The sequence below is a fragment of the Rousettus aegyptiacus genome, unplaced genomic scaffold, assembly GCF_014176215.1.
Source record: "Rousettus aegyptiacus isolate mRouAeg1 unplaced genomic scaffold, mRouAeg1.p scaffold_m13_p_2, whole genome shotgun sequence".
NCBI classification, from domain to species: Eukaryota; Metazoa; Chordata; class Mammalia; order Chiroptera; family Pteropodidae; genus Rousettus; species Rousettus aegyptiacus.
In genome coordinates, this window is record NW_023416295.1 from 46,860,858 (window position 1) to 46,887,519 (window position 26,662).

General features: G+C 39.4%; 1 protein-coding gene across 8 annotated transcripts in view; it reads right to left on the bottom strand.

Annotated features, from left to right (window-relative positions):
* Nucleotides 1-26,662, bottom strand: part of RAPGEF4 (Rap guanine nucleotide exchange factor 4) — a 260,359-nt gene that overhangs the window by 64,414 nt on the left and 169,283 nt on the right. For 6 of the 8 annotated variants that reach the window (XM_016135066.2, XM_016135085.2, XM_016135075.2 and 3 more), the window contains 4 exons: nt 14,400-14,453; nt 14,003-14,109; nt 10,024-10,145; nt 8,282-8,465 (listed from right to left, as the gene is read on the bottom strand). In XM_016135066.2, coding sequence (XP_015990552.2) covers nt 8,282-8,465; nt 10,024-10,145; nt 14,003-14,109; nt 14,400-14,453 — 467 coding nt within the window. The remainder of the gene's footprint in view (nt 1-8,281; nt 8,466-10,023; nt 10,146-14,002; nt 14,110-14,399; nt 14,454-26,662) is intronic. The other 2 variants (XM_016135049.2, XM_016135092.2) reach the window with 1 other exon arrangement.

The window sequence follows — 26,662 nt, forward strand, 5'->3', positions numbered from 1 at the left end:
CCAGATGTCACGGGGAGAGATATTAGGCATCCCTGCTTCTTTACAAATCTGCGTGGTGCCACATTGATGTGGATTTGTCGGATCCCGCTGTGGAAAGGCCTAGTTTCTGCAGGGGATGCGTTCTGGCAGCAATGTCTAGTTACAGACAAGATAATAAACGGGGATGGATGGAGGAGCAGTTTGTACATTAAAGGATGGGAGGGCTCAGGTGATATTGGAAGCTGCTGGTAAATATAGTTTTATCAAGGAATTTATCAAGGTCAGGGACGGAGCTCCTCAGTTATTGGAACGTGGATAAAATGAGAGATTCGTCCAGCCACCACGCAGCACATTGGCACGGCCAGTGGTACAACATGCAGGTGAGAAGGCAAGTAACCCATTTCTTCTAGACCTGTTGCCTAGTAGACCTATTACCTGGTGCATGGAGAAAATACCCAGAAAAGTCAATGTTATAAATATCTATGCAAGCCATGGTCAAGCTTCAAGATAAAGAAAGTGCTTTATTTTTTTTTCTAGGGGGTGGGCAGACTTTATTTTTGTTGCAACACTCCACCTCAGTCGACCTGATTCTCTTATTTACAAGTCATTTCTCAAATTTGGATTATTTCCCAACACTCTTAAGATCTTGAGATCTCATCTCTTCCACTTCCCTTCTAGGAAGGTTTGGTACGGTTTCCCACCCCCTTGTCTAACAAATCAGCAAAACGTCTTTCTTTTCTTTACCTTCCGGGGCCCTTGCTTCTTAAGAGTTAGATCCTTAGTGTTAGAAACTTCCCAGAATCCTGGTGACTGGACATTTAAAGTGTCCTGCCCAACTCTGTCTGCTCACCTCCCTGCTACCTCAACACGCCTTCACCTTATCTTTAACCCAGAAAACTATATTTTAAGTTTATCCGATGCAATTAGGCCTTTTTTAGTTCTGATAGTAAAGCCTTTGTACGTGGGGATTCTTTCCTTCTTTGTGAAGTTAGAAATGACTACAGCTTATAGCCGCAGTAAAGGGCAAATGCTTTGTGAATATTTGTGAGAATTGAAGTCATCCCCGTCAGGATACGGGGTAAAGTTTCCATAATTCAGGGCCTCTGAGTATCATGTTTTTAGAACAATGTGATTTGAGTTTTCCATGTTTAGAAACAACATTCTTCCAGTAAAAGTGTTTACTATGAGGACACACTAGATATTTAACATTAAATCTTTTAAAAGGTGCAACTATAAATATTTTCCTTTAAACACCTTAGCAACAAGTTGAAAAAAAAAATTTGGATGGAATGGTATGGCTACCTGCCTTTGTATATGAGGCATATGTATGTCAGATAGAAAATGCAAATGTTATTTGAGGAGGGGCTATATGGATACATCATCATTTTTTCCTTGTGAAAATTAATTCTTAATTAATTAGGGATAGATGTATTATCTGTATTTTTTTTTGGATTTAACTGTATGTTCAGTAAATCCATCAGAGAGGACAAAGTTGAGGCAACCTAGTGAGAAAGAAAGACCATTATTCCTGAGAAAAAAAAAGGAATTGGATTTAGAGTAAGCCGAATTGGGCTCAATTCCTGATTCAGCCACATATACTAGTGTGAGGAAGGCACTCATCTACTAAGCTTAATTTCTTCATCTGTAAATTGTGGATAATAACAGAAGCCCTCCTTAATTCACAGTTGTTTTTAGATTTAAAGAGGTGATGTATTTAAGGTCACTATATAAACTATACAGTGTGATTCGTATTTTAGTTTTTAAGTTCTATTTGGCTAGCAGGTTGACATGAATTTTTCTACAGTAGGTATACACTTGTATTCCATTCAGATCTATGTGGTAATAATGGAATGAAATGAGATTTATCTATAGTAATTATTTTTAAATCAGATTTCCATGACACCTTTCTTCCCAGTGCTCAAGAAATAAACCCAGGAAACCATCTGGAATCCTTTTTGGCTCAGGACAGGCGGTAGACCACAGTAAAGGACACAGGTGCCAGAGTCAGACAGACGTGGACCAGATTCTAAGTACACCACGTTCAGGATAAACCCAGGCAAGCGACTAAGCCTGTTTCCTAATCCATAAAATGGGAATAATATTAATAACTACATAATAGTTCTATTGAAAAAATTGAATTAGATAATTATTGAACACATTGCCAAGTATATGTGTGCTCAATATACGCTGGCTGTGATTAAATATAATTGCATTTGTTTTTCCATTTACAGTCTCTTTGTGAAGTTAGGAGAGCATAAACAGGCATCATTAAACTCATTTTATAGTGCATAAGGTTTGTAATCTGGAGTTGTAGGTGACTTATTGGTAAATTGGTAAGGCTAGAATCCAGGGCTCTCGTGCTCAGGATTACTTTCACTTTATTTAGCAGATTCTTTGGCCAAATGCATGTATCTCAAATGTTGTCATTGAATTCTCAAAATAAAATTAATTTTAATCTCATCAAATTTAGTATCTGGCATTCTGTCTTTAGTCTCAGCCCCTCCAACCCATTCTCCACAGATAGTAGAGAAACCTACTGACCATACCACACCTCCTTGTAAAGCTCTTCAATGGTGGCACGAATGCCTATAAAATAACATTCAAGGTACATAGAGAGCATAGAAGATGTTCTTTGATCCAACCTCAGCCTAACTCTCCAGCCACATTTACTAGCACTTTTGGTCTGGGCTCTCCTTTAGAGTGCAACAACTAATTGTTCCCTGCTGGAACTTTCCTGATATCTTTCTGACCCCACCTCAACCCCTGCTCCACAGCCAGGCTAGGAGTTCTAAAATATGATTTTTTGCTGCTGTTAAGAAGAAAAGGCTTGCAAATGAACCTAGACATTCAACAATGACAGAATGATTGCATTAAGGAACACTCGGAGGTAGACTGCTATGCCCTTTAAAAATCCATCCTTAAAGAATAATTAAGGTTAAGGAAGAATGCCATGATATATTGTTAAGTTTAAAAAGTCAGGAACTGAAATATAACCAGAGGGATAGACACCAAAATGTTAATAATTATTTCTGAAAGATGGATTGCAGGTGTTATTTATTCTCCTTTAGTTCTTTCGAGAGTTTCCAAAATGTCTACAACAAACAGATTGACATTAACAATAAAAAGTCATTAAAATCTTGAGGCAATCTTATAATGAACCCTAAACTGTAAATGGGCAGCTACATCCATCTCCCCCTCTCCCAAATCTGAATCTCCATGGCAGCAATCCGGTGGTTGGTTTCTTGGGCATGTAAACATGAAGGATAAGTAGCAAATTGCTTTTACAGGGGTGAGGCAAATCTGACCCCAGAAATGACCCACTTAATGCAATCATTCCTTCTGATAAATTCTACAAGCTTTCACATAGGGCACAGCAATCTTTCCAGGAAAAACAACAGCAAAGTTTATCATGCGGTAAAGGGAAAAGAGTCATAGTAAATTTCTTATTTCATAAGGATTAGGCTCTTTCAGTCATGCTTCTCCTTTCATCTGATTTGTATTTCAGAATGGACTTCATAACTTTGAACATACTCCTGGCATATCCCAACAGAAATCAAAACCCTAGGCTCCGCTGATTCGAGGCTTGCTAATCTGGGTTCCGCCGAGGAAGCAAATTTCCCTATAATAATCAGGATTTCAAATGTCACACCCTCAAAAACAGCTTGGACAAATAAAGATACTATTAAAACAGCCCCTGCTAATTAAGAGATAATACACAGCCTCTCAAGTGCCCTCTAGAGCAAGAGTGTAGAACAGCCAGTGGGGGCTGTCTTAATGCAGCCGATTTGACTGATAAACACCCATTCCTCTATCCCTGTACTTTTTCGTGTCACTTTGATCATCTTAAATTGTGTCCTTTCAAGCTGATGCCCCATAGCATATATTAGAAAATATTAACTTATCACATGCAATAAATGAACTTAAGTTTCTGTTTCTAATTCGTTTAAAAGAACATGTCAACAATTCCACCTCTTGCCACCCCACGCCCCACCTCTTTTTTAAATTCTGCTCAGGCCCAACTGACTTATCTCTTTCTCAACTACTTTAGCTTCTAGATTTTTAGGGGGTTTCAGAATAGCAGACCCACCTGGAATTGGATTTGGAAAGTGGCATCTACTTCATTTCCCTCCCATCTTCAGGCTAGTTTCCCATAGACCATTCTAAATAGTGGAACATTATATCTCACTTTATTTGGAAGAAGAGGTTGGGAGGCTTGTATGTCAGGAGCGTCCTTTGTTTCCTTGAAGTCTCTTTTTATCCAGCTGATCTCAAGTTTATAACATTCTGCTGACCTGGTAATTCCACATCTTTTTGCCCATGGCCCCTATCCAAAGTATCTGCTCAAAGGTAGCCAGAATGCACATTGACTATTGGTAAGGGTCTTTGTTGTATATATTTGCTGTAGGGTAACCTCTTGTTTTTAGGCCTATAAACAAAGCAAAATCAAAACAATAAGCTCTGAGAGCTCATTTTAGGTTTGATGGTCCTGTCTGCTAGCTGCAACAACAGCACATCAAACTGTCATTGTTCTATGGCATTTGCTCCCGAATGCCATCCAGGTCTGCACCTGTGAAACCAGGATGGGCATTGTGAGTCACTCTGCCTGCCACCACATAAAAAGCTAATTTCACATTCAGAATGTATGTTTTTTCCCCCAATACCAATAGCAACAAGAGTGTGCCAAAAAATTTCCCCTGAAGCTCTATTCTGTTTTTTAAACTACAGAACATTCTTTCATAGTTTGACAGTTAAAATGCCGTAGTTAATGTAATAAACAGAGAATTTTTCTAAGTAGCCTGTCAAAACAAGTGACACTTTTTTTTTTTTTTTGCTGGCGAGTCTCAGATTCAGAACAATAGGAAGTACCTTTCAAAGCAACATCTTCATTATACAATCAAATTCTCAAAGTAATCTTCTCATCAAAGAATATTGTGTTATTTCTTTCCCAGTAATTATCAGAGTTCTACAACCTCTCTGGCACTGGTGACTGTTATAAAATGCAGCTGTGCTGAGTTAAAAAAAATTGGGGGTCTTACCCTGGTCGATATGGAACCAATGCATCTCATACCTCCATACATCTCAGTGACTTGGCAGTTTGGGCAGTAAAAAGTCAAGCCTTCTTGGACTTTTGAACATGACCTCATGTTTCCAGGAACAAAGTGCTTAGCTGGGCTCTTCAAGAACAGCAGGGATAACTAGCAATTCTTGATCAACTAAGCTTATTTTCTTTCCACATGAATAAAATAAAGGAGAAGCTCCAAAGTTTATTATCAGACCAAAAAAAAAAAAAAATGGTGTAAACAACGTGTGTGTGTGTGTGCGTGTCTGTAGTCTGAAAGTCTGTTGCATAAAATTAGACTTTTTTCACCTTATCACTTGGGGGCTATCATTCCAGTAGAAAGAAAATCAAAGAGTACAGACTCAAAAGAGAAACTATCAGCCCAGTTCCAATATTTGTAGTTTCTTAAAACCTGGGAAGATGAGAAAATCTCAAGGGCACCCAAAATAGCGTATCTTGGAACTCTGGTGAAACCTGTACTTTAACAGCCCATTGTGATAGGCTAGAAAAGTCGAATCTTTGGAATGTAATTTATTCAAAGAATCTTCAGGCTGCCAAGGATCATGTAATTCAATGCTGTAGGGGAGAGAAAAGAAGCACAAGCCCAGAATCCCATTTCTAGGGGTGACTCAAGGAACCAACTCTCAGGCTCTTTCTCGTGAGGGTAAATGAAACAATTAGCATGACTGTTCCTAGCATGATGCCTAGCACACAGCAGGCGCTCAATAAATGTTTGTTGCAGCTGAATCTAATTTGGGAGTACCTTTCTCAGTTGGATTATAAACTCCTCAAAGGCAAAGGCAGGAACCATTTTATTATTTTTTTAAAAACCTCTTTGGTACATGCTCAAAAATCTTTGTGAGTTGAATGGCCTCCCTTGAAGCAACTACGAGCTGAGGGAACATTAGCTGGGGCTATACATTCACTTGTTCGTTCATTCACTCAGCAAAAGTTTACTGATGGTCTGCTTGGTGTAGTGCAGAGCTAGAGATACGGCCTTTTCTCACTTCCACACAAGGTTAAGGCTCCTCATCCGTATTGTATTCTACTAACACATACTACGTTTTTCTTTGTAGCATATAATGCAGTTGGCAGAGCTAGAGATATGGCCTTTTCTCACTTCCACACAAGGTTAAAGCTCCTCATCCATGTTGTATTCTACTAACACATACTACGTTTTTCTTTGTAGCATATAATGCAGTTGTGGTGAAATGATTGCTTGCATAACTAGTTGTTTATGGTCTGTCTCTTGCACTAGAAGAAAGGTCCAGGAAGGAGGTACAACCCTCTTGTCAATGCTGCGGCCTTAACAACTGACATACTATCAGGAACAAAATAGGTATTCAATAAACATTGGTTAAAGGAATAAATGGATGACTGAAAAAAAATGAGACATGTTTTTGCCTTTAAGAAACTCACAGTTCACGGCAATGTTTCTCAACTGGGGCATTATTCCCAGGACAGCTCCTTAATTTTGTAGGGTTGTAGGAACTGGATGTGGGGTTAGCACACCTTGGTCCCAGCCACCGCCCGGTGTATGCCAGCAGTGTGCCTCCTCATGCACTGGGACAAACAAAACACCCTCTCAATCTCCAAATGCCCCTGAAGGGGCTGTCCCGCCTCTGATTCGGAAGCACTGCATGGTGCTGGCATAAATGGAAGGGGCGGCAAGAACATCGAGAAGGGGATGGATCCAAAAAATGCTGGGAAAGTAAAAATGATGGACGATGGGAAAAGGGTGTGGAGAAGAGAGAGGGGAAGCAGTCTGCCAGGACAGAAAGCATGGTCGAGAATCATGGCGGTCATTTGAGTTCTCTAAACTCTGGGGATTCTTTTGTGTCCCCTTAGCCACCCACCCCAACGATCCTTTAGGGCAAATAAAGCATAAATTAACTGGGAAGATTTCTTGGAGGCTACTCATGATTAGGTCAGCAAAGCTCTCACCTTCTGTTTGATATTTGGGATTTTACGGTAAATTTTTTGTTTGAAGAAAGAACATTTTCCAGCAAAAAAGAAAAAAAAAATTGAGGCTACAGGAGCTGAAAACCATAGTTCTAGAGTTAAGGTTGATGGTGCCAACTGCGGTGAGAGAAGGCCTTTAACTACAAGGTGGGGGACATTAAACCTAAGAGAAAGTTTTGACAAAAGGGACAGGGTGTGACAAAAAAATGAAATATGTTGATAAGCAGCACATTGTGGCAGTGAGGAAGGGCGAGTGAAACGAGAAGAATCCTGCGGGAAAAAATAAAGGTGCGCTGAGAGGCCACTGTGAGCTGGTGTGAGGGGCAGACACTGTGGAAGCTGGCCTGAAAGACACCTTGCTCTTGGAAAGTGCCCAGTGGTCACACGGGATACGTAACGTTTAACATTCTTGTCAGGACTTGCTTGTAAATGGAGGCCGGCCAAGCCAGTGACTCAGAGTCGACATGCACAGCTGGCTGGCACTGGTTGCGGGGTGGAGGGCAATCTCTTTTCCAGCAGAAAGACATAAGCCTGTATGTGGTGGTTACAGAACCAAGTGCCAACTCATCCCTTATTGAAAAGGGTTCCCTGAGATTGGGACCGTGGCATATGCTTCTTTGTATGCCCCATAGCAGTTCGTAGAGCTCCCTGAACAGGAGAGGGGCTCAATGCCTTCTTTCTGAATTGACCTGATTAAACACTTCAGAGTCCTCAACTTCAGTGGCTGGGCTGCTGCTGAAGGCAAGGTGGGTTTTAGCTGAGATGAAGGAGAGAGCACCTCGTCAGCTGAATGGAGGCCGTGAAGCATTAATCGAGCAGTGGTATTCTCTTAGGTGTCTTTAAGCTAAAGGGCAGAGCGTTCAGAACGAGGTGACGAGATGTGATGAACAAATGAATTCTTGCAAGCACAGGCATAGGTCTATGGTTCTGACAACCTGTGTCTCACTGCATTAGGAAGAAGGAAGCTGTGGTGGTCGAGCACACAAACAGCAGTTTGTTTGTCGTTGATCATAGATTATTTAATATATGATCTTGGTTTTGCCATCCAGAGCCAACCACTAAAAATCTCTATGTATTTATCGCATGCAAAATGAAAATGGAGTTATCTGCCTCAAAAATAAAATAGAAAAAGAGACAAACAATGCTGTGTCACCCTTCAGAGTCTCTCCTGTGGCCCTGGGTGAGGCCAGGACTTTTGAAATCAGCCTCTCTTCCCCCTGCCCAGGCATGCAAGCCTGCGCCCTGCCCGGTCCCGGTGACCTGCCGGGTGTTCTCACTCACGGTTTGCGGAGAATCATTCTCATGTGGGCATCAGGGCCTGTCTGCGATAGCAGAAGCATGGTGTCCTGGAGCTCCTCATCGCACTCCTTCTTCTCCTCCTCAGTAGGCAATGGGGCATCCTCGTGCTCATCATCCAGAAATCGATAAAATAAATATTTGTCTTGGAAATGATGCTCCTGGTCCACTACGGGAAACATTGAGGCAAGTGTCAGGTCTTACTCCTCTGCCTCCCAGCCTTGGTTACCAGAAACAAATGGATGGTGTCAAGCGAGACGGCCAAGCGGCAGCAAAGGGATGAGACTCCTCATCCTTCTCACTCTGCCTCGCCCACAGCTGTGCAACTAGAAGACATGACCTCCCGGCTGCAGCCACACACCTCACAGCTCTCCCTGACCCACCCATCTCCTGGGCTGGCCTAGGACTCTTATGTCAACCTGCCAACTTGTCTGAGATGAGCACTTTGACCAGCAAAAACTGCCTTGGGGACATTTTTTAGCATGTGGGACATAGATTTCAAACAGGAAAATAACCAACTGCAAGATCATGTCCTACAATGGTTTTTGAAAGTACAGGATTTAAAGAACCCTACATTGTCAGGATCAGAATTCATGTTTTTCTTTCTATATGTACTGATTATAAATATGCCTGTCTGCACTCAAAAAAAAGTTAGAATAAAATTATTTAAACAAAACTGACTAGACCAAGCTTCATATACCCTTAGAAGGATCTTATGGTAATTTCCTTCCAGTTCTTATTTTAAAAAGTTTTTTCTCTCCTTTTCCTCTAAACAAAAAGAGATCTCAGAAAGGCAAAGTCAATAAACTTGGCTCAGACACCCTCATCTACATGTCTTAAAGCTTTTAAGTCCTTTTCCAGGTGGAAGCATCAACACTGTCAAAGGATAAAGAGAAGTGGTAGATTCTTGCTGCTCAAAATGCGATCCCAGAAGAGCAGCACCTGGGAGCATATTAGAAACGCAGACCCTTGGGACCCACCCCAGACCTGCAGAACCTGAATTTCACGAAGCATCGCAGGTGATTTGTATGCATGTTAAAGTCTGAGAAACATTGGTAAGTTCATCAGTAGATGCCCAGGTGCTTGTAAATTAAATGAATGATTTTAATAATTTGCCAGTTTGGAAAAATGTTCTTCTCACAAATGGCATGAGCAGTTCAACCATGGTTACGCTCTAGTCCTGAATAGCTACTCTGCTCAAGTACAGCTCCTGCAGATAACAGGGGCCACAATGGCTGAGCACATCCCTGATTTTAAATATGGTCCTCCTGTGAGTAGTACAAATTGGCTCTCCCAGATAACACCATGGTTAAAAGGTAGCTTCTGAATTCATTGCTTCTCTCATGTCATTAGCCCAGCCACACATTTCACTGCTTGCTCTTCATTCTGCCCCTGCATCAGGATTGCTAAGCAATGTTCAAAGTATAATCACACTACCAATGAACCGTGAATGCAAACTAATAAACATAATTGGAACTGATGCACTTGGGTTGCGATTTCATTTTCCCTTCACACAGTCTCCCAAGTTAAGAAGGTGCAATAGTGGAACACAGCAGTCAATAGCATCCACTCGCTGCATTTGTATTGCTAAATGAAGATGCTAGCTCGGCGGGTCCCTAAAGGGATTGTAATTCTTTCTTGCTCATTTGGGAGTTCAGCAACAACTTAACCAGGGAAACACAGTTAGCATTTCTTGAGGGTTTTCCGGGGACTGTGGATCATCTTACCATGGTTGAGAACACCGTCCTCCACCAGGACCTGCCACATGCCAACGGCTTGAGTTCGGGAGTGAACACATGGAGTCTGCTGCAGCATCCAGTCCACCAGCTCGGTGCCCACACAGCATTGTCTAAGGGGAGGTGGGACACAAAGGAATTTACCCCCTTGTAGGTGAAGATGTCTCTTTCAAGAGGCGATCTTCCAAAACAGCTTAGTGCTCTTCCACCACAGGAGGTCTCGGGGCAAACAAAGCACCACACAGCCTGGCATCAGATTCTCGAACTCTTACAAACCAATAAAACCATTCCACTCATGAGAGGACCTTCTCAGTAAGGCTGGCTAAACGATAGAGCATTATGAGTTGTAGCACCAGGGGATACCGAAGGACTGCTGGACAGGGAGCATTATCTGGCAAGCTAAAGATCGCAGGGCCAGAAACTCTCTCATCTGGCGCCTGTCACAGAAAATCTCAATGTAAAATGAAGGCAAAGCAAAATTCTGACTTCCTTCACCTGAGCTTTGTGAGGAATGAGTTAATGTTTGTGAGGCACTCAGAGGTGCTCCATGAAAGGCTCTGTATAAGTGCAAAATTATATAGCACTTTATATTTTCAAGTAATACTACTGATCTTCCTCAGAGGGGTGTTGGGAGAAACAAGCAATTAGTAATGCAAATCTCCTAGAAATAAGTTCCATGTAATGAGCATCAGCACTTCTACAGAGCATGTCATCCGAAGAGCTCCAAATGCTTTCTGTGTAGTAACACATTCACCCCTAAGATACCCCTCCCGGTAAGTTGGTCAGGATGGGGAAATTACACGCATTAGTTAGGAAACATAATTATACACACACAGAGGAAACACTAAAACCTTCAGTGGAGTGAGGAAGAAGGGCAGGTGTCCATGATATGATGGTTCAAGGGAGGAAATAGAATCTTTAAGTCCTAGGGATGAATCCCAAGGGACAACTGAACAGGCAGGAAGTCACAGAGCCACCAGCTGCCTGCAGGTGGGTCTGACTTCCTAGTGGCCTCCCTTCCATGCTCTGAGGCACAGGTTGAGGCTGAATCAAGCCCAGGGAGCTCCTCTGTAGTTTACTTTAGGAAGAGGCTTAGCCTGGGAGGAGTCATGAAGTATAGCACCAGGTCTGTGACTTATTAGCTATGTGATTTTGGCCATATTGTTTTAACTCTCTGGTTCTTAGTTTCCTCATCTGTAAAAGAGAGGAGGAGGAAAAGATGGCCTCCAAGGCTATTTCCAGTTTTAACAGTTTAGGAACTCTGAAATCTATCAGAGCTCCTGGGATGTCCTGATTTGGGTCTGATCCTAAAATATTTCACAAGGAGGATGTTTTGAGATGGCCATTATATTTCCAGGACTGCTGTGATTATAGTCTATACTCACACATTAGAGCTGCAGTGGGCAAAGAGGCCCCTAGTTACTATTCATTCTGAACCAAACTTATGACCTGTCAAAATATTCTTCTTCTAATCTAAGAATTTATTAATGGGAAAGGTCTTCTAAAAATATAAAAAATCAATCTTATGTGGTTTTTAATTGAAGAGTTACCTTTACTAAAAAGAGCACATGGAAGTGAGATGATCCGAGATCATCTGGGCCCTGGTACAGGGTAAAATAAGAATCCTGCAGTCAGAATACAGAACAAAGATACACAGCTGTGCCACTTGTAGCTGATGGAATCACTCAGTTGCCTCTCTGTTAACGATCCCTACCCACTTTAGAATTGACGGCCGATCTGTAGTATAGTGATTACTGGGAATGATACTGTGTCTTGGAGATTTTAACCCCCTAATACTGCAGCAATGATATAATGGAGTGAGGAGCAGGAGGGAGGATGAGGCTGTAATTGGGAACGACATCTAGGACAAGGAACTCAAACTGTTCTGCAGAAAAAAGAAATCATGCCTCTGACTTCCAGTTGAGTTGATGGGTCATTACCAACAGATCATTAATTTGGTCATAGGGTGTGGAATAGACATAACACCTATATTTCAGGGGTTTAAAAACTTAGTATATGGAGCAAGGAAAAGATTATGGTTTCTGACTTCTAGTTTCCATTATTTGTCACCAAAGATGACATATTTTAATGAAATTTCCCTAATGTAAGTCAACACTTATGAAAGCATAATCACATCTTAAATTAAGAGAAAAAATAATAAAACTTTAAAAAGAAAAACATCCTTTAGCCATATGAGATTTTGAAATCCGTTTAATGAGTTAAAGAGGTTGAACTCTCTGGAACATGTGATCGCAATTTTTTTTTAAACATTTACTTCCCTTAAAATTATAGTGATGTGTAGGGACCACAAACTCCAAAAACAATGAGCTTTCAGGACTTCCAAATATAATTATCCAAAATGGCAGTAAATAGGAACACTGACAGGGCTAGATGAACAATCTGTCTTAAGAGCTGAAATGTGTACTAAAAGGAATATACTGGTAAGACTAAAGTGTTTCTCAAATCCCATCTCCTTCTGAAATTCTATCAAGAAGGGCCAGTCTAAATGTAGCAAATAAAATGTCAATTTTGGTCATGACAAATGCAAGCAGAAGAGTATTAGTTTGCATGGAGTGCAAAAAAAAAGTGATCCATAGAAGAAAAATTTGCAATGTCTTTCCATCTCTGTCCCTAGGAAAGAGAGTGGATTTTGAGGCATATAAACTTGTTATAGTGAACTGTATAATTTTACAAAATCTGTAATAGTTGAAAGTCACTAGAAAGATATATATCCTTCATGGGAACTTTAAAATGTATATTCTGGCTTTTCACTATGTCTTATGAATTTGGTTCATGTGAATCAAATGGGTTTGGACTTATGCCAAGTCTGTGGGTTCTTAGGTCATGTCTAGGCTAAATGGGAGAGGGAGCCTGATGGCTGCAAGAGGGCTGTGGATCTGAACGGTGGGTGCAGGGAGAGAGCATGAAGGCTCGTGTGCCATAGACAGGCCACTCCACTTCATAAACCCTGACTGAATTGATAAAATCAAAAGTTAAAGATTAAACATAATTCTTAGTTGACCTACCATGGTTCAGTCTTCTCAGAAAGTTCAATTAAATCGTGCGGCTCCAGTCTTTAACATTTTTTAACTCTAATGACAGCTATAATGAGTTTTTAATTTTATATGAATATAGATGTGACATGATGTTGTATATCTTACCATATACATAATGGAATAAAATATACATTAGAAAATAAACTCTGTAAAGGACATTGTATATATTTTTTCACTTCAGTATCTTTAGAGCTTGGAACACAACATTGTCTGGTGGCCAGTAGGTACTTAATAAATTTATGGAATAAATAAATAATACAATGAATAAAAAGATCACTGAACTTGGAAATCAATGAAACTTGGTGACAAATAATAGAAATTAGAAGTCAGAAACCATAATCTCTTTCTTGCTCCATAGTACTAAGTCTTAAACTCCTGAAATATAGATGTTATGTCTATTCCAAATACTGTGACAAAAATTGGCTCTGCTGCTCACTAGATTTACGACTTGGACAAGGGAAACTATTCAATCTCTCTGAGCCTCAGTTTTATTATCTGAAAAATAGCTATATACCTACTTAGTAGGTTATGGTGAGGATAACCTCACCATGTGATAACATATAGGAAGTGACCTGGTACAGAGCTTCAAGAATAAATAAGTGCTCAGCAAATGTTAGTTGACTCTCATCTAAATATAGTAGTTTTCCTAAAAAAACACTAGTGAAAAGAAATACAAAGTTTTCTTGTTTGTTCATTGCAAACTAATGTCCTAGAAAATTAATTTAGGAATAACTGCTGGAAATATTAAGGATAATTAAAGTTAAGTGGTATCTAAGACAAGCTTAGATCTTCCAGAGCTGGTAGGATTACAAAAGATCCTGGCTACAGATGAAAAACAGGGGCACGAAAGTTTGTTCCAATTTTACTGAATATGAACCTGTAGGGGCTGTAGCCTTTAAAATGACTGCACATACCTGTAAGTCTTTAGGTGGTATTTTCTATCTCGTATCATGTGAGGTGCTCGAGAGAGAATGGCATTTCGTAAAATTTTTCCAGCCCTGAGGATCTTCTCCGAAGGGACCTAGATTTTAATCAAGTAGAAGGGGAAGAGAAGAGACAGTTTATAAAAGGAAAACAAACCAAATGAATCCTTAAATCACTTTTCGATCTGACTCTGGCTCGAAAAATACAACTCATACATTTACATTGTTCACCTGTGTGACATGTCACTGTTTTAGGTTGAGAAATGTGGCACATTGAATATTTATTGTCTCTAGAAAATGTATCTGAGGTTGCCTGATAGGATGCTCTTACATATGGACCACTTTCAGTGGTTGCCAATGGCTCATCAACCCACCTACATCCCATTACCTTGGTAATGGTGTTAGCAGGACGAAGAGGAACGTGAGGTTCAATGAGAGGTGTCTGAAAAATAAAATGTTAAAGCAAAAGAAAATTAAATAAAAAGTACACTAAAGAAAATTATGGGTTGGAACATAATAAGAAACATCCATTTTTATAAAACTCAAAATAGAATTTAAAAAACAAGAGATAAAATCTGCCTACAAAACTTGAATGCATAGGCATTCAAAAGGCAAAATTACAACATTCAGTTTGCCAAAATTTAAATTTAAATTATTAAAAATGAAAAAAAAGGAAATGATTAGATGTTTGTAGGCTTCATGAGAGGAACTGATATCTACTCAAAGCATAACAAACATCAGAGCAGAAGAAAAAGCAAAGCAAGATAAACATGAATAGAGATTAAAATGACCTTTCTCAGGGGATAGGGATAAAGTACTGATTTAGGATGGAAAAGAGCAATTTCATCCTCTCTTATGTAGTTAAGATTCTGTTTCTGATATTTGTGCTTTTAGAAAGTTTTAATTTTTAAATAATGCTTCTTGGTAGTTGTACACATTCAAGTTCCCGGAACCCACTGGGACAGCTCAGGTACCTTCTCTCTCATTTGCAAGATGGTGTACAGCTCAGGCTTCTGGGACTGTCAGAAGAGATATGCATAAAGCTCCTGTCATTATCCACATTCTTCAGATGAAAGTGCTGGATTGAAATTCCAGGGAAATGACTTGCTCCACAGCTACACACTGAGGCCCCTAGCCCTAGCAACACCCCGTCTCTCTCTTCCTCTGAAATATCTGGTAATGGCATTTCTCAAAGGAGGCAGTAGAACCATCAATATTACACTGTTTATGTCACTTCCAGAACATTAAAAAAAAAATGTGGTAGGTTTATTTAAGAGGTCGGGGTAGGCAGAATTAATGGTCCCCCAAAAGATGTCTATGTTCTTATCCTCAGGGCCTGTGAATATACTAGATTACATGGCAAAAGGGACCCTGTTGATGTGATTAAGTTAAGAATCAAACTGAGAGGTTACCCTGGTGTTTCCAGGTGGGTGCAATGTAATCATATAGGTCCTTAAAAGATGGAGGAAGGAGGCAGAAGAGTTAAAACCAGAAAAATAGCAGAGTGAGTAGGAAATAGCCCGATTTGTGGGCACTGATGATGGAAGAGGCCAAGAGCCAAGGGATGAGAGAAGCCTCTAGAAGATGAAGATGGCAAAACAATATATGGATTTTCCCTCAGAGCCTCCAGAAGGAACTGACCTGCTGACACCTTGATTTTAGCCCAATGAGACCCATTTTAGACTTCTAAACTATAGCACTGTAAGGTTATTAGTTTCAATTTAAGCTACTAAGCTCATGGCAATTTGTTATAGCAGTCACAGAAAACTAATACAAAGATTATTATTCTTCATACTAAAAACTCTTTTTCCAAATAGAAGCCATTACATCAAAAATAAATTGGTAGATTTTCCCTCTAGTCTTAATTAAAAAAAAAAAAAACATAATCGATGGGAGAAATAAAAGTCAACATCAAGTTAAAATAGTTTATGTATCTAAATACAAACATACATGTATAAACATATATCTTCCTTTTTATCGATGATATATTTTAGATAGGTTGATGCTTTTAATATTATAATAGCATTAAGGAAAAAGTGATAACAATACTAAGCTTTAAGAAAAGGATAAGTGAAACAGATTTATTTAGTGTGATTGAAATATCACTGAACTTACTTAAAAAGTTTCATTACCTCGTTGACTTTTTTTTCCTCTTAAAATCACTAGAGCACAGGTGTCAAGCAATATTATAGTATTTTAGCAGCAGACTGTATAGAGCCAGCATAGACCAAGGAATTTCAATCTGATCCAATTCAATAGTAGATTTAAACAGAGACCAGCTTTGCTCTGAAATAAACTGTGCTCCCTTACAGGAGACCTTTCAATGGGAGAGGGACCATGGGTGAATGCAGCCCCTGTGCTTGCACCGCCTCCTCAGAAAAGACAGAGAGATGTCTGTGATGCTAAATCCCCCCAAGAAAGGCTCACAAGTGCCAGACCAGCATGCACCAGGACCCTGGAAATGTGTGCAGTTAAAACATCCTGATTATTTCAGGGTCGTGAATTCCCAGTACCCATGCATCCTGCTTCCCCACAATACATGGGTTGGTTTCCACATATAGGACTGTGCCTGGTTATGTATCCAAGTCAAAGAAGCCTCTGGTGATTCTTGAAAATAATAACGTAAACCCATTTCTTCTTCCTGTCTTGGAAGAAAGATGTGCAGGTATATGTGGTCTAAAGTAGATGTGTGATTAGTTTCTGAGGTAACCTTTTCTTTCTTATAAAAAAGCTACTTTCCTTTGAAGTAGGCTCTGAGAGGCTGGCTGAGCCAGAGGTCAAGAAGATGCCCAAGTTTGAGGATTACTGATAAATGTTTATTCTTCATCAGGTATAATGAACATTATTTGAAAATTCCATCTTTTTGTTTGTTTCTATAGAAATGGCTGTATTTTAACAAAATGCTAATGAGTGGTCCCTAGTTTAGTTACTTTTGTTGTATAGTTCCTTGGAACCCTGAGAAGAAAATGTCATTAAAGCAGGGGAAGCATCAGACTTCCATTAGCATTGTTCTTTTGATTTGCAGCCTCTAAAGGGGTAAAATGTATACAAGGTTGCCTTTTAGCTAGATAATCCTAGTACCAGCCCCAGGCCTAGGAGGCTGTTTAATTTGTGAAAGGCAGCATTCTTAAAACCTTCTCTGACTCAAAGATGTATGTTTGAGGGCAACATGATGAATGGAGGCTTTGAGAAGGAGGCAGTCTTCCTTCCTTCTTAGGGACGGGGGATGAGCGGGGTGAGGCGGGAGGGGATGGAGGTAAGGTGCGAATGTCTGGAAGGAGGCGAAGGAGGGCGTGAGGGAAGGAGGGAATGCAGGAGAAGGAGGTCGGGAGTGAGGGAGGGGGGAGTGATGTAAGGATGTTTTTTCTTTCTTCTTCTTCCTTCCTTCCTTCCTTCCTTCCTTTCTTCCTTCCTTCCTTTCTTCCTTCCTCCCTCCCTCCCTCCCTTCCTTCCTTTCGTTATTTTGTTAACATTTTTTTACTTTCCACTTTTCCCTTTCCTTCTGGTAACCACTAGTTTATTGTCTATGTCCATGAGTCTCTGTTTCTGTGTCCTGTTCATTTTTTGCTTTTAGGTTTATATCCCATATATGTGATATCATGTGATTTTCAACTTTTGCTGTCTGGCTTATTTTGCTTAGTATGATTATTTCAGGGTCCATCCATGTCATTGCAAATGGCAGTATTTCATCTCTTCTTATGGCTGAGTAATATTCCATTGTACATATGCACCATAGCTTCTTTAGCCAATCATCTATCATAGGACACTTCCATATCCTGGCCACTGTGAATAATGCTGCTATGAACATCAGTGTGCATATAGCTTTTTGAATATGAGTTTTCAAGTCTTTGAGGTAAATAGAGGGATTGCTAGATCATATGGTAGGTCAATTCTTACTTTTTTGAGGATCCTCCAAACCACTTTCCATAGTGGCTGTACCAATTTGCAGTCCCACCAGCAGTGGGCAGTCCCTTTATTTAAATAAAACCTCCAAGCAGGGTGAAAGCAGGGGAGGTTTTATTTGGGGGAAATAAAAATTTGTCTTTAAAAGCAACACTGTATTCAGTTAGGCAAACTCCTATGTTCTAGCAGCCATATTTGTGAGAGAGAGGGCATTTGTGACAGGTAGTCTAGGTGCCTGGGAAGTAGTCCCCGGTTAATGCCTGTCCAGGGGCCCCTCCATTGCGAATGTGGCTTTATTGCTTTTGTATCTGCTTATTTATTTCCTTTTCGGTCTCCTTTGGCCTTCAAGTAAAGTTGAGAATTTTACTTTAGCTGTCAATGAGAAAAAAATGGTATTTTATAAATGATCAGGTTAAACAGGACAGGGAAAGAAGCACCATAGTGATATTAGTGAGAACAAAGATGAGAAAAGTAGCCCTAAGGGTAACACCAAGCATTTCCTGTGACAGGCCCTTTAGATGTGTTGTCTGCACATGTGCCATTATATGTGTCATCTCCTTATTTTATTATTACTCTCATTTTTTATTTCGGAAACTGAGGCCAGAGACACATAGTGACTGAGCTTCCAGCTACTAGCTGGAAGAGCTGGAAGTTGAATCCAGTCCCGTGTCTGTGCTGCAGGTACAATGACCCTACCCACCTGCTCTTTCCTTCTAGAGCCATCTTTGTGCACCCTTCAGAAGAGTTTGTAGTGTTTGACTCAAGTGCATTGAGAAAAAAGCATTTAGCCCTTCTAGGTTATCAGGTATCAGATTTGATCTTAAGAGTTTCCAGCAATAAACACAATGACCTACTGAGATGATCGCACCATATATCATGGTTGGTCTGAATTAACTAAATTTTTTAATTGAATAAATCTGAAATGTAACATTGTGTAAAGTTAAAGGGTAAACTGTTATAGCAGTGTTCCTTTGATACATTTACATATTATAAAAAGATTGCCGATCTAGTAATATTTATCACCTTACATAATTATAGTACAATATTATTGTGTAAATCAGGAGTGCCCAACCCCCAGGCTGCGGACCAGGCCATGGCCTGTTAGGAATCAAGCCGCACAGCAGGAGGTGAGCAGCGGATGAGTAAGTGAAGCTTCATCTGTACTTGCAGCCTCTTCCCAGCGCCAGCATCACCACTTCAGCTCCACCTCAGATCATCAGGCATTAGATTCTCATAGAAACACCAGTCCCTGGTGCCAAAAGGTTGTGGATGCCTGGTCTATATTCATTATACTGTGCATGAGATCTCTATGGTTTATTTACTACTTGTTACAAGTTTGTGTCCTTAAATGCCATCCTTCTTTTCACCCCTTGCCTCAACCCCTGATAACCTCCATTTTACTCTGTTTTTTACAGGTGTAACTTTTTTAGATTCCACATATAAATGATATCATAAGGTTTTTCGTCTTTCTCTGTCTGAGTTTTTATCATTAGCATTATGTGGTCAAGATCCGTCCATGTTGTCACCAATGGAAAGATATCCTCCTTCCTGATAACTGAATAATATTTCATTGTGTATATATACCACATCTTTTTTATTCTTGTGTTTATCTCAGCATTATTCACAATAGTCAAGATATAGAAACAATTCAAATACCCATCAACAGATGAATGTATGAATTAACTTTAAAAAGCAACTTTGTGACAATAAGACATTTGGTATTGAGGAACTGCCCTACTAGGGATAAGACAAATATACCTGGGACATGGGTGTCGGTCAAAGTCTGAGCAGGAAAGTGGAAACCACAGTATTTCCTACAGAGGGAATTTAATGCCGAAACTGGTTTTGCGGATGCTGGAAGAGCTAAGTTAAGCAGGTGACTGGGAGGTAACCAGATGTTAGCAAAGTAGGAAGCTTTGGGTAGAAGGGCAGAGGATGAAGGAGACATTACCAGAGCCTGAGCTAGGCGTCCTGGTGAAAGCTGGAACCCCAGAGAGCCACCAGGCCCTAGAGGTAGAGCCACGGCTGACAATGCTGCCCAACCTCCTGCTGCTGAGAGGGAGGTGAGACCCTCCTACATCCAATTTCCCTCCAGCCAGAAGCCAGACAAAAAAGGAAAAGAATTTCCTTTTATAAATGATTAAACAGAGGAGAGAAAGAAGTCGCATAGTAATATTAGCAAGATGATCAAAGCTAGAAAACCAACCCTAATAGCAAAACCAAGGCCAGAGGAGCCTGGAAAACACTCCACAGAGGTCAGCCCCCTTGTGGCACAGCAAAGCACAGGAAGGGCGAAGAATTGCTCTGAGGGGCAACAGGCCCAGGAACAGCACAGCAGGTGGTTGCAGTGGCCACAGGGTGGGGGTGGGGCTGCCGCATCCACCTCTTAGCCCTCTCACCTGTTCCACGTCCCCCAGGGACTCGCCCTGTTGAGTTATAGACAAGGAAGGTGGAGTGGGCGAGCACAGAATTAATGCTTCCTTGGTGTGTTTCCTAGAGTGGCCCTAAAAGGAGCAGACCCTTCTCCAGTAAAATTTCATACATTTCAACGCATCAATCATGTGTTGAGGACAAAAATCCTTCCTCCCTACCTGGGCATGAAAGAATCTAAATTGGGCTAGGAAAATATGATCCTAAAAAGCTAGGCAGAGAGAACAGATAAAGGCAGAGGTATTCAGCTTTCTCTCTGCTTTTCTTGGCTTTCTCCACTAAAGACTTCCCTTAGGATTGACCGTAATTGGTTTTTGTTTGTTTCTGGAGAGGGGATGCATTCTACTGCTTTTTATTATGTTTCCATTACTACTGAAAAGGAGAAACAGTAAGGGAAATATTCCTTTTTGCACCAGAGCCAATTCAGAAATACTAATCAGGTGATGAAAAATATGAATTTATCCTCCATTACAAGATGCACAATAACTCCCCAGTAGATTATAATGAGGTATAAGGCACTGTAATAGGCTTTATGAAAAACCATATTCAAGCCCTTTTGAAAGCAGTTAATTCTTTTTACTCAAGTATTTGCTCACAGAAGCCTTTTGCAAGGCACAATATTTTAAGCCAAGAGATAAGAATAACAAGCTGGATTGGCAGAGCTCGTGGCAGAACTATGGCAACTCAGTGCAATGAAAAGTCATATAAGTCCACATCCAATTTAATTCAAGTATTTAATGAAGGTCCATTGTGTACAGAGCAATGTGCTAGGCTATAGTAGAAGACTGATAAAGTGCGTAGTCAAATGAGCTCTTGAGTGTACTGGAAAAGCAAAAGTTCTGTGGGTTAAACAATTAGTGAGACGATATAAAATAAAAGCAACAACATTCTGTATTTCAAATTCCCCCTCTTATTTCAGGTGAGGAAATCTTCAGGACGTAGGGAGAATAATATTCAATTTTTTAGTGAAAATGATATACTTTTAGGAGTTACATTGCCTTATTTTGGCATTTTGGAATAATACAACTAAGGTCTTAGAACTGTATGCCTCATTCTTGTAATAAGTATCATCAATGTCATCACTCTTTGGTTGACCAGATGAAATTAAAGTTTAAGTCAGACTCACAGACAGATTTCACCACTCTGAAATAACTATGTAACTTTTTCCATTTATTAAATAATGGAAAAATCATCTATAGCCCTCCTCTTTGGCTTCCGTCTGCAGGCTTTTTTGTTTTTCTTTTAAGTTTTTCCACATTCAAAATTGGCTTATAGTGAGCCAATGACCAGTTTTAGCTTCCACATGTAAAGAGACTGAAAGTTGTCACTCCCATTCTTATAACAAGAAAGTACTGAACAAAGTGAAAACAGTGACTTCTCTTAGGCCCATCATAGAACTGAGGTTGCAGAGTAAACTGCCCTGAAATCTGGAAGACAAGGGATTCGGAGAATTTCAGCTGAGATCGGCTTACCAAGAACAGAAGCCACTAACTGGTAGGAACACATAAATGGTGTTAAATTAATTAAACAAGGAGGCAATTAGACTAATGAGGCTGTCCTGCCATGGTGACCTGTGTAAGCAAACCCAAATCTAACATGAAAATGTCTCAAGGTTATGAAATTGAAACCTAAGGACAACCAATCAGAAACAGCCAACTAGGCTTGACTGTATAGCCAGTCAATAAATTTTTTACTTTGCTTCTGCCTTTTCTCTATAAAAGAATCTCACTGAGCTCCTGTCGGCTCTGAACCACTTCCAGTGGTGCTGCCAGATTTGAACCAATTTTTGCTCAAATAAACTCTCAAAGTTCTTGCTCTGCCTCAGTTTATTTTTTAACAATGGTAATTTTGATGAATTGCTGGAGGCTGAATGTGGAGTAGCTTGAGAGTAAGGAACTCTTGTGGTAGGGGCAGTCTTAGATGGGCCATCACACTTTTGTGGGTTTTACCTTCTGGAACCCCATCAGGTTCTCTTGATAAAGGGCCAAAAAAGATCTTGTGGCTCTTGCAGGGGGAGGGGAAGAGAAAGCATTGTGAAATACACCCTGAGCACTCTCTATAACAAAGGCCTACTCTCCATAGAAAAGACTTTACTAGAGTCTTAACCCATCTGGGGGAAGGGTGTTTCTCTGACTGGTCCTCTCTAGCCTCCCTGTCTCATCTAAGCAAGGAAAAAGAAGCTAAGAAATAGTTGTGAAGGTCACAGTGCAGGGACACAGGCCCACTAAATGACTGAGATTTAATTATAAGATTATAGGACACTAATCTTACCCTACATGCCCTTTTCCATACCAGTATAAAAATAGGAGATTACAGCCGAAAGAGTTGCAGGATGAAGACTCTATCTAAGGAGAAGTTCTTAGGGAAGCCCAAACACAACCAAGGAGACAAAAACAAGGATGCTAGAGGAACTCGAACTCTGGCATATATAGCTACAGCAAACATTAAACATAGCCCAACTCCTAGCCAGATTGACATAAAACCTCACACTAATAGCCTACTTCTCTCAGTTCCTCTTACCTGGTACGTCATGCCTGACTTTCAACTAAAAATTACAAGGCATGTTAATGGCAAGAAGAAACAGTCTGAAGAGACAAAGTGAACATCAGGGTCAGACTCAGATATGACATGACACAGATTTAGAAATTGCCAGATAGGAAATTTTAATGATCTATGATTAATATGATAACTATGGAATACTATTCCATTAATAATACCAATAAAAAAGTAGGAAATATGAAAGAATATATTGGGTAATATAAGCAGAGAGATAGGAACTCTAAGAAAGAAACGTCTCCCTTCCCTCTCCTTCCTCTATAGACCAGCAGCAGAGAAGGAAGAGCAGGATGGGGAGGAGAATGGAGGAAGGCAGATCACAACCTTCTACCAACTGCTGGAAGCACTGGCCCGGGCTCTTCAGAGATTCCAGTCCAACAAAAGCTAGAAGTTTAAAAAATGTATCCAGCAAGTTATTTTGTAGATATTAACAAATTGATTCAACAAACATTAACTCAGAATGGATCACGGACCTAAATGTAAAATTATGTAATATAACAGCATACTTATATTAACATACTATATAGAATAAATTACAATATACTGAATTATTATGTTGTTTAATTCTAATTTGAATAAAAACATGTACATATCAATTTATTCCACGGATGTCTTCTCTGCTGTGCTAAAGCTGATTCACTAGACTTCAAAGGGAATTATTCTGGTAAATGATGCAAAATTTGGCTTACAATGCTAGGTTTGGGCTACAAGATGTTTAAAATGAGGTTGGCTCAATTATGGACACACTCTCTGACACAATCTGAGGAGCTATATAAACCACTTAAAAAAAAATGGCCCATTACAAGTGATTTTTCTCATCCTTGGTGCTTTGAAGATATGTAATCAATGCATTAAACAGTTTAAAGAACCATTTGGAGAGATTAGTGATCAGGTAAGGGTAGTCCTCAATTTCTTATTTTAAGGGATCTATACAATGTTTCATACAGACATCAGCGGTACCCTGAGTCGATCTTTGGGCGCCTCGCCTTTCCCTGAGTCTCTATTACTGCAAACATTTCCCTGCTGTGCCACAGCCATTCACTTATCTGTTTGTCCAGGTACAATGCGAGCTCTCTAAAATAAAAAATTGTGTTCTTGTTATCGCAGAATCCCTGTGATGCTTTGTTTATAGAGATTATTCATTAAATTTTTATTTGATTAATATGTGGAGAGATTTCTGAGGAGCTTTAATCTGGCAGTAGTATAAAAAGAAAGGGAGCATGGCATAGGGAATGCAGTCAGCAGTAAGGTCATGGTTAGGTGTAGAGCCAGAGGGAAGAAAGTAATTAGGAGGCTAGTTTCATAAACTATATACATGTCTAACCAATGTAGTGTATACTTGAAACTAATAATAAAATAAAATTTTTTAAAAAAGAATGGAAAGAATTTTTTCTCTTTTCATTTCTGAAATTTTAATTTTGCTCTTCATGGTTAGAATTGGATATTGGCAAATAATTTGTGGACCATTTTACTTTTGCTTCTTCCTTCCCAGGAATAACATTTCTCTTCCATTCATATCCATAACAAGGTGTTTTAAGGTTGGAAGAAAGAACATTGATTTAAAGTTGACACCTTTGTGTTTCCTTTATATCAAAGAAGTTCTCAAAAACAGATCGTCCCAGAGACATGAAACCATTCCTCTCCATCATCTTGACTTCTTATTTTTCCCTTGATAGACACAAGATCAGTTTTGAGTTTTCACTGTTTCGATAAGTATTTCTGAATATATATTGGACAATTTTGAGAATTTATACAAGTGATGGAAACTTAAAGATGCACATACATACAAACATTCAAAATTCTGCTCATAATTTCAGGGGTTAACAGACTTCCAGAAGTCCATATGCAGATCCTCAATATGAACAGTGTATTCCTAATACCCCAGAAATCTACTGCTAGATAAAAGCTCAACAGGAATTTGTGCACACATTCACCAAAAGACATACTAGAATGTCAAGACAGCTACTCACAATAGCCCACCAATATAAAATGGGCAGTAGATTGTGGTATGTTCTCATAACGAAATGAGAAAAACAACTTATAACTGCATACAACAATGTGGATAAAGCTTACAAACAATATTGAATGAAACAAGTCATGTACAGAAGGTGTGTACCAGGCAGTTAATTTATCTACAGAATAAAAGCAGATTACTCTTAGTTGGAGGAGTGGCTAGAAGGAAACTCATGTTCTGGGATGGTGGGAATGTTCTGTTTCTTGATCTGAGTGTTGTTTACATGACTGTGTTTGTGAAAACGTATTGACCTAAATGACATGTACGCTTTTTTTTTTTTACCTGTATGTGATGAGCTTTAATTTAAAGTTAAAAGAAGAAAACTATTTTAAAATAAGAAATTAACTTAATCTCCATATCAAAAAAAAATTTAGAAAATACTTCTAACCCTCATTATACATAGAAAAAGTAAAGGAAACCTTGGGATTTTGAAACTTAATGTTTGAGTGGTAACCTAGTCATATGTGATCCTGATTTAGGGCCTAACAGATAGAGCAATTGGTAACCTTCCATTTTTCCTTTGAGGACGACTCATACATGTATGTTTGTATGCATGGAAAGCACCCAGCAAAAATGTTACCACCAAGCCCCACAAAAGGTGGTCTTTGGGAGTAGGACACTTGGTGAGAGAATGAGCCTAGATGACTAGCTAGCATTTTTAGATGTATTTAGTAATACTGGAAAAATTTAGAATACTGATCACAAATGTCATGCATTTATCGCTTAAGACATCAATAATACCCTCAAAGCCATGTAAAAACATAAAAAGTTAAAACGAAAAGAGCATTAAAGCCAATGATTAAATGTTTTATAGCTATTTAATATAAATATATATCTGGCAAAGCATATCTTTTTCTAGCAGATCATAGTATTAACAAAATATCAATGTATTTTCTTTATTCATATGTTCCACTGTAAATACAACATGATCACATTCTTCTCAGATATTATGCTTAAGGAACCCAATGATTTAACTCTCTAGAGAGTGACAAGTAGTTGTCTATCGCCAAATATAGGTTTCTGAAGATATAAGTTAAATCCATTGAAAGTATCAGAAATTCTCACACATACTTTGAGGTATTAAATTCATAATGAGTGAACACATTTAATGTTACATATTGTAGATACTATACAACTGATTTTTTAAGTAAGGTAATGGACAGTCAGAAAATACATATACTTTTCCAGGCAGTCACTACCATTTGTCTGTCACCTGTTTGTATCAGCACTGATAAATCAGCAGGTGGATTTCACAAGGTCAGGGGGATGTCCTACGCTGTACTCGACTGGCATGAACAGATGAAAGTCACATCTAGCTGAACCCTATATACATTTCACAAGTATTTTTACAGAGGCAAAAGGAGAAGGAGGTGGAAACAGTTGTCCAGGGTAGCTCAAGCAAGCCTTCCAGAGGAGGTGGGATTTGAACAGTCTTCAGGGTAAAAGCTCTAAAGGCTAGATATAGTATACGCTAGAGTCAAAAGCACAGAGGTGAGTGTTTAAGGCATTCTGAATTTCCTAGTCCAGGGCTTGCATAGAGTGGGAATTGGAAAAGGTAGGAGAAAAGTGCATGAAGATACTACCTATGAGGATATTACAGATTCAGCATTGTCAAGAAGACATCAGAAAGTCAGATTATCAATTGTAGTAAAGGCATATACTTAGTCGTTGGCTTTTACCTTTATCATCTTTTTAATTTTAAAATAATGCATGCTCATTAGAGAGTATAAAAATATTTAGTTGTTTAA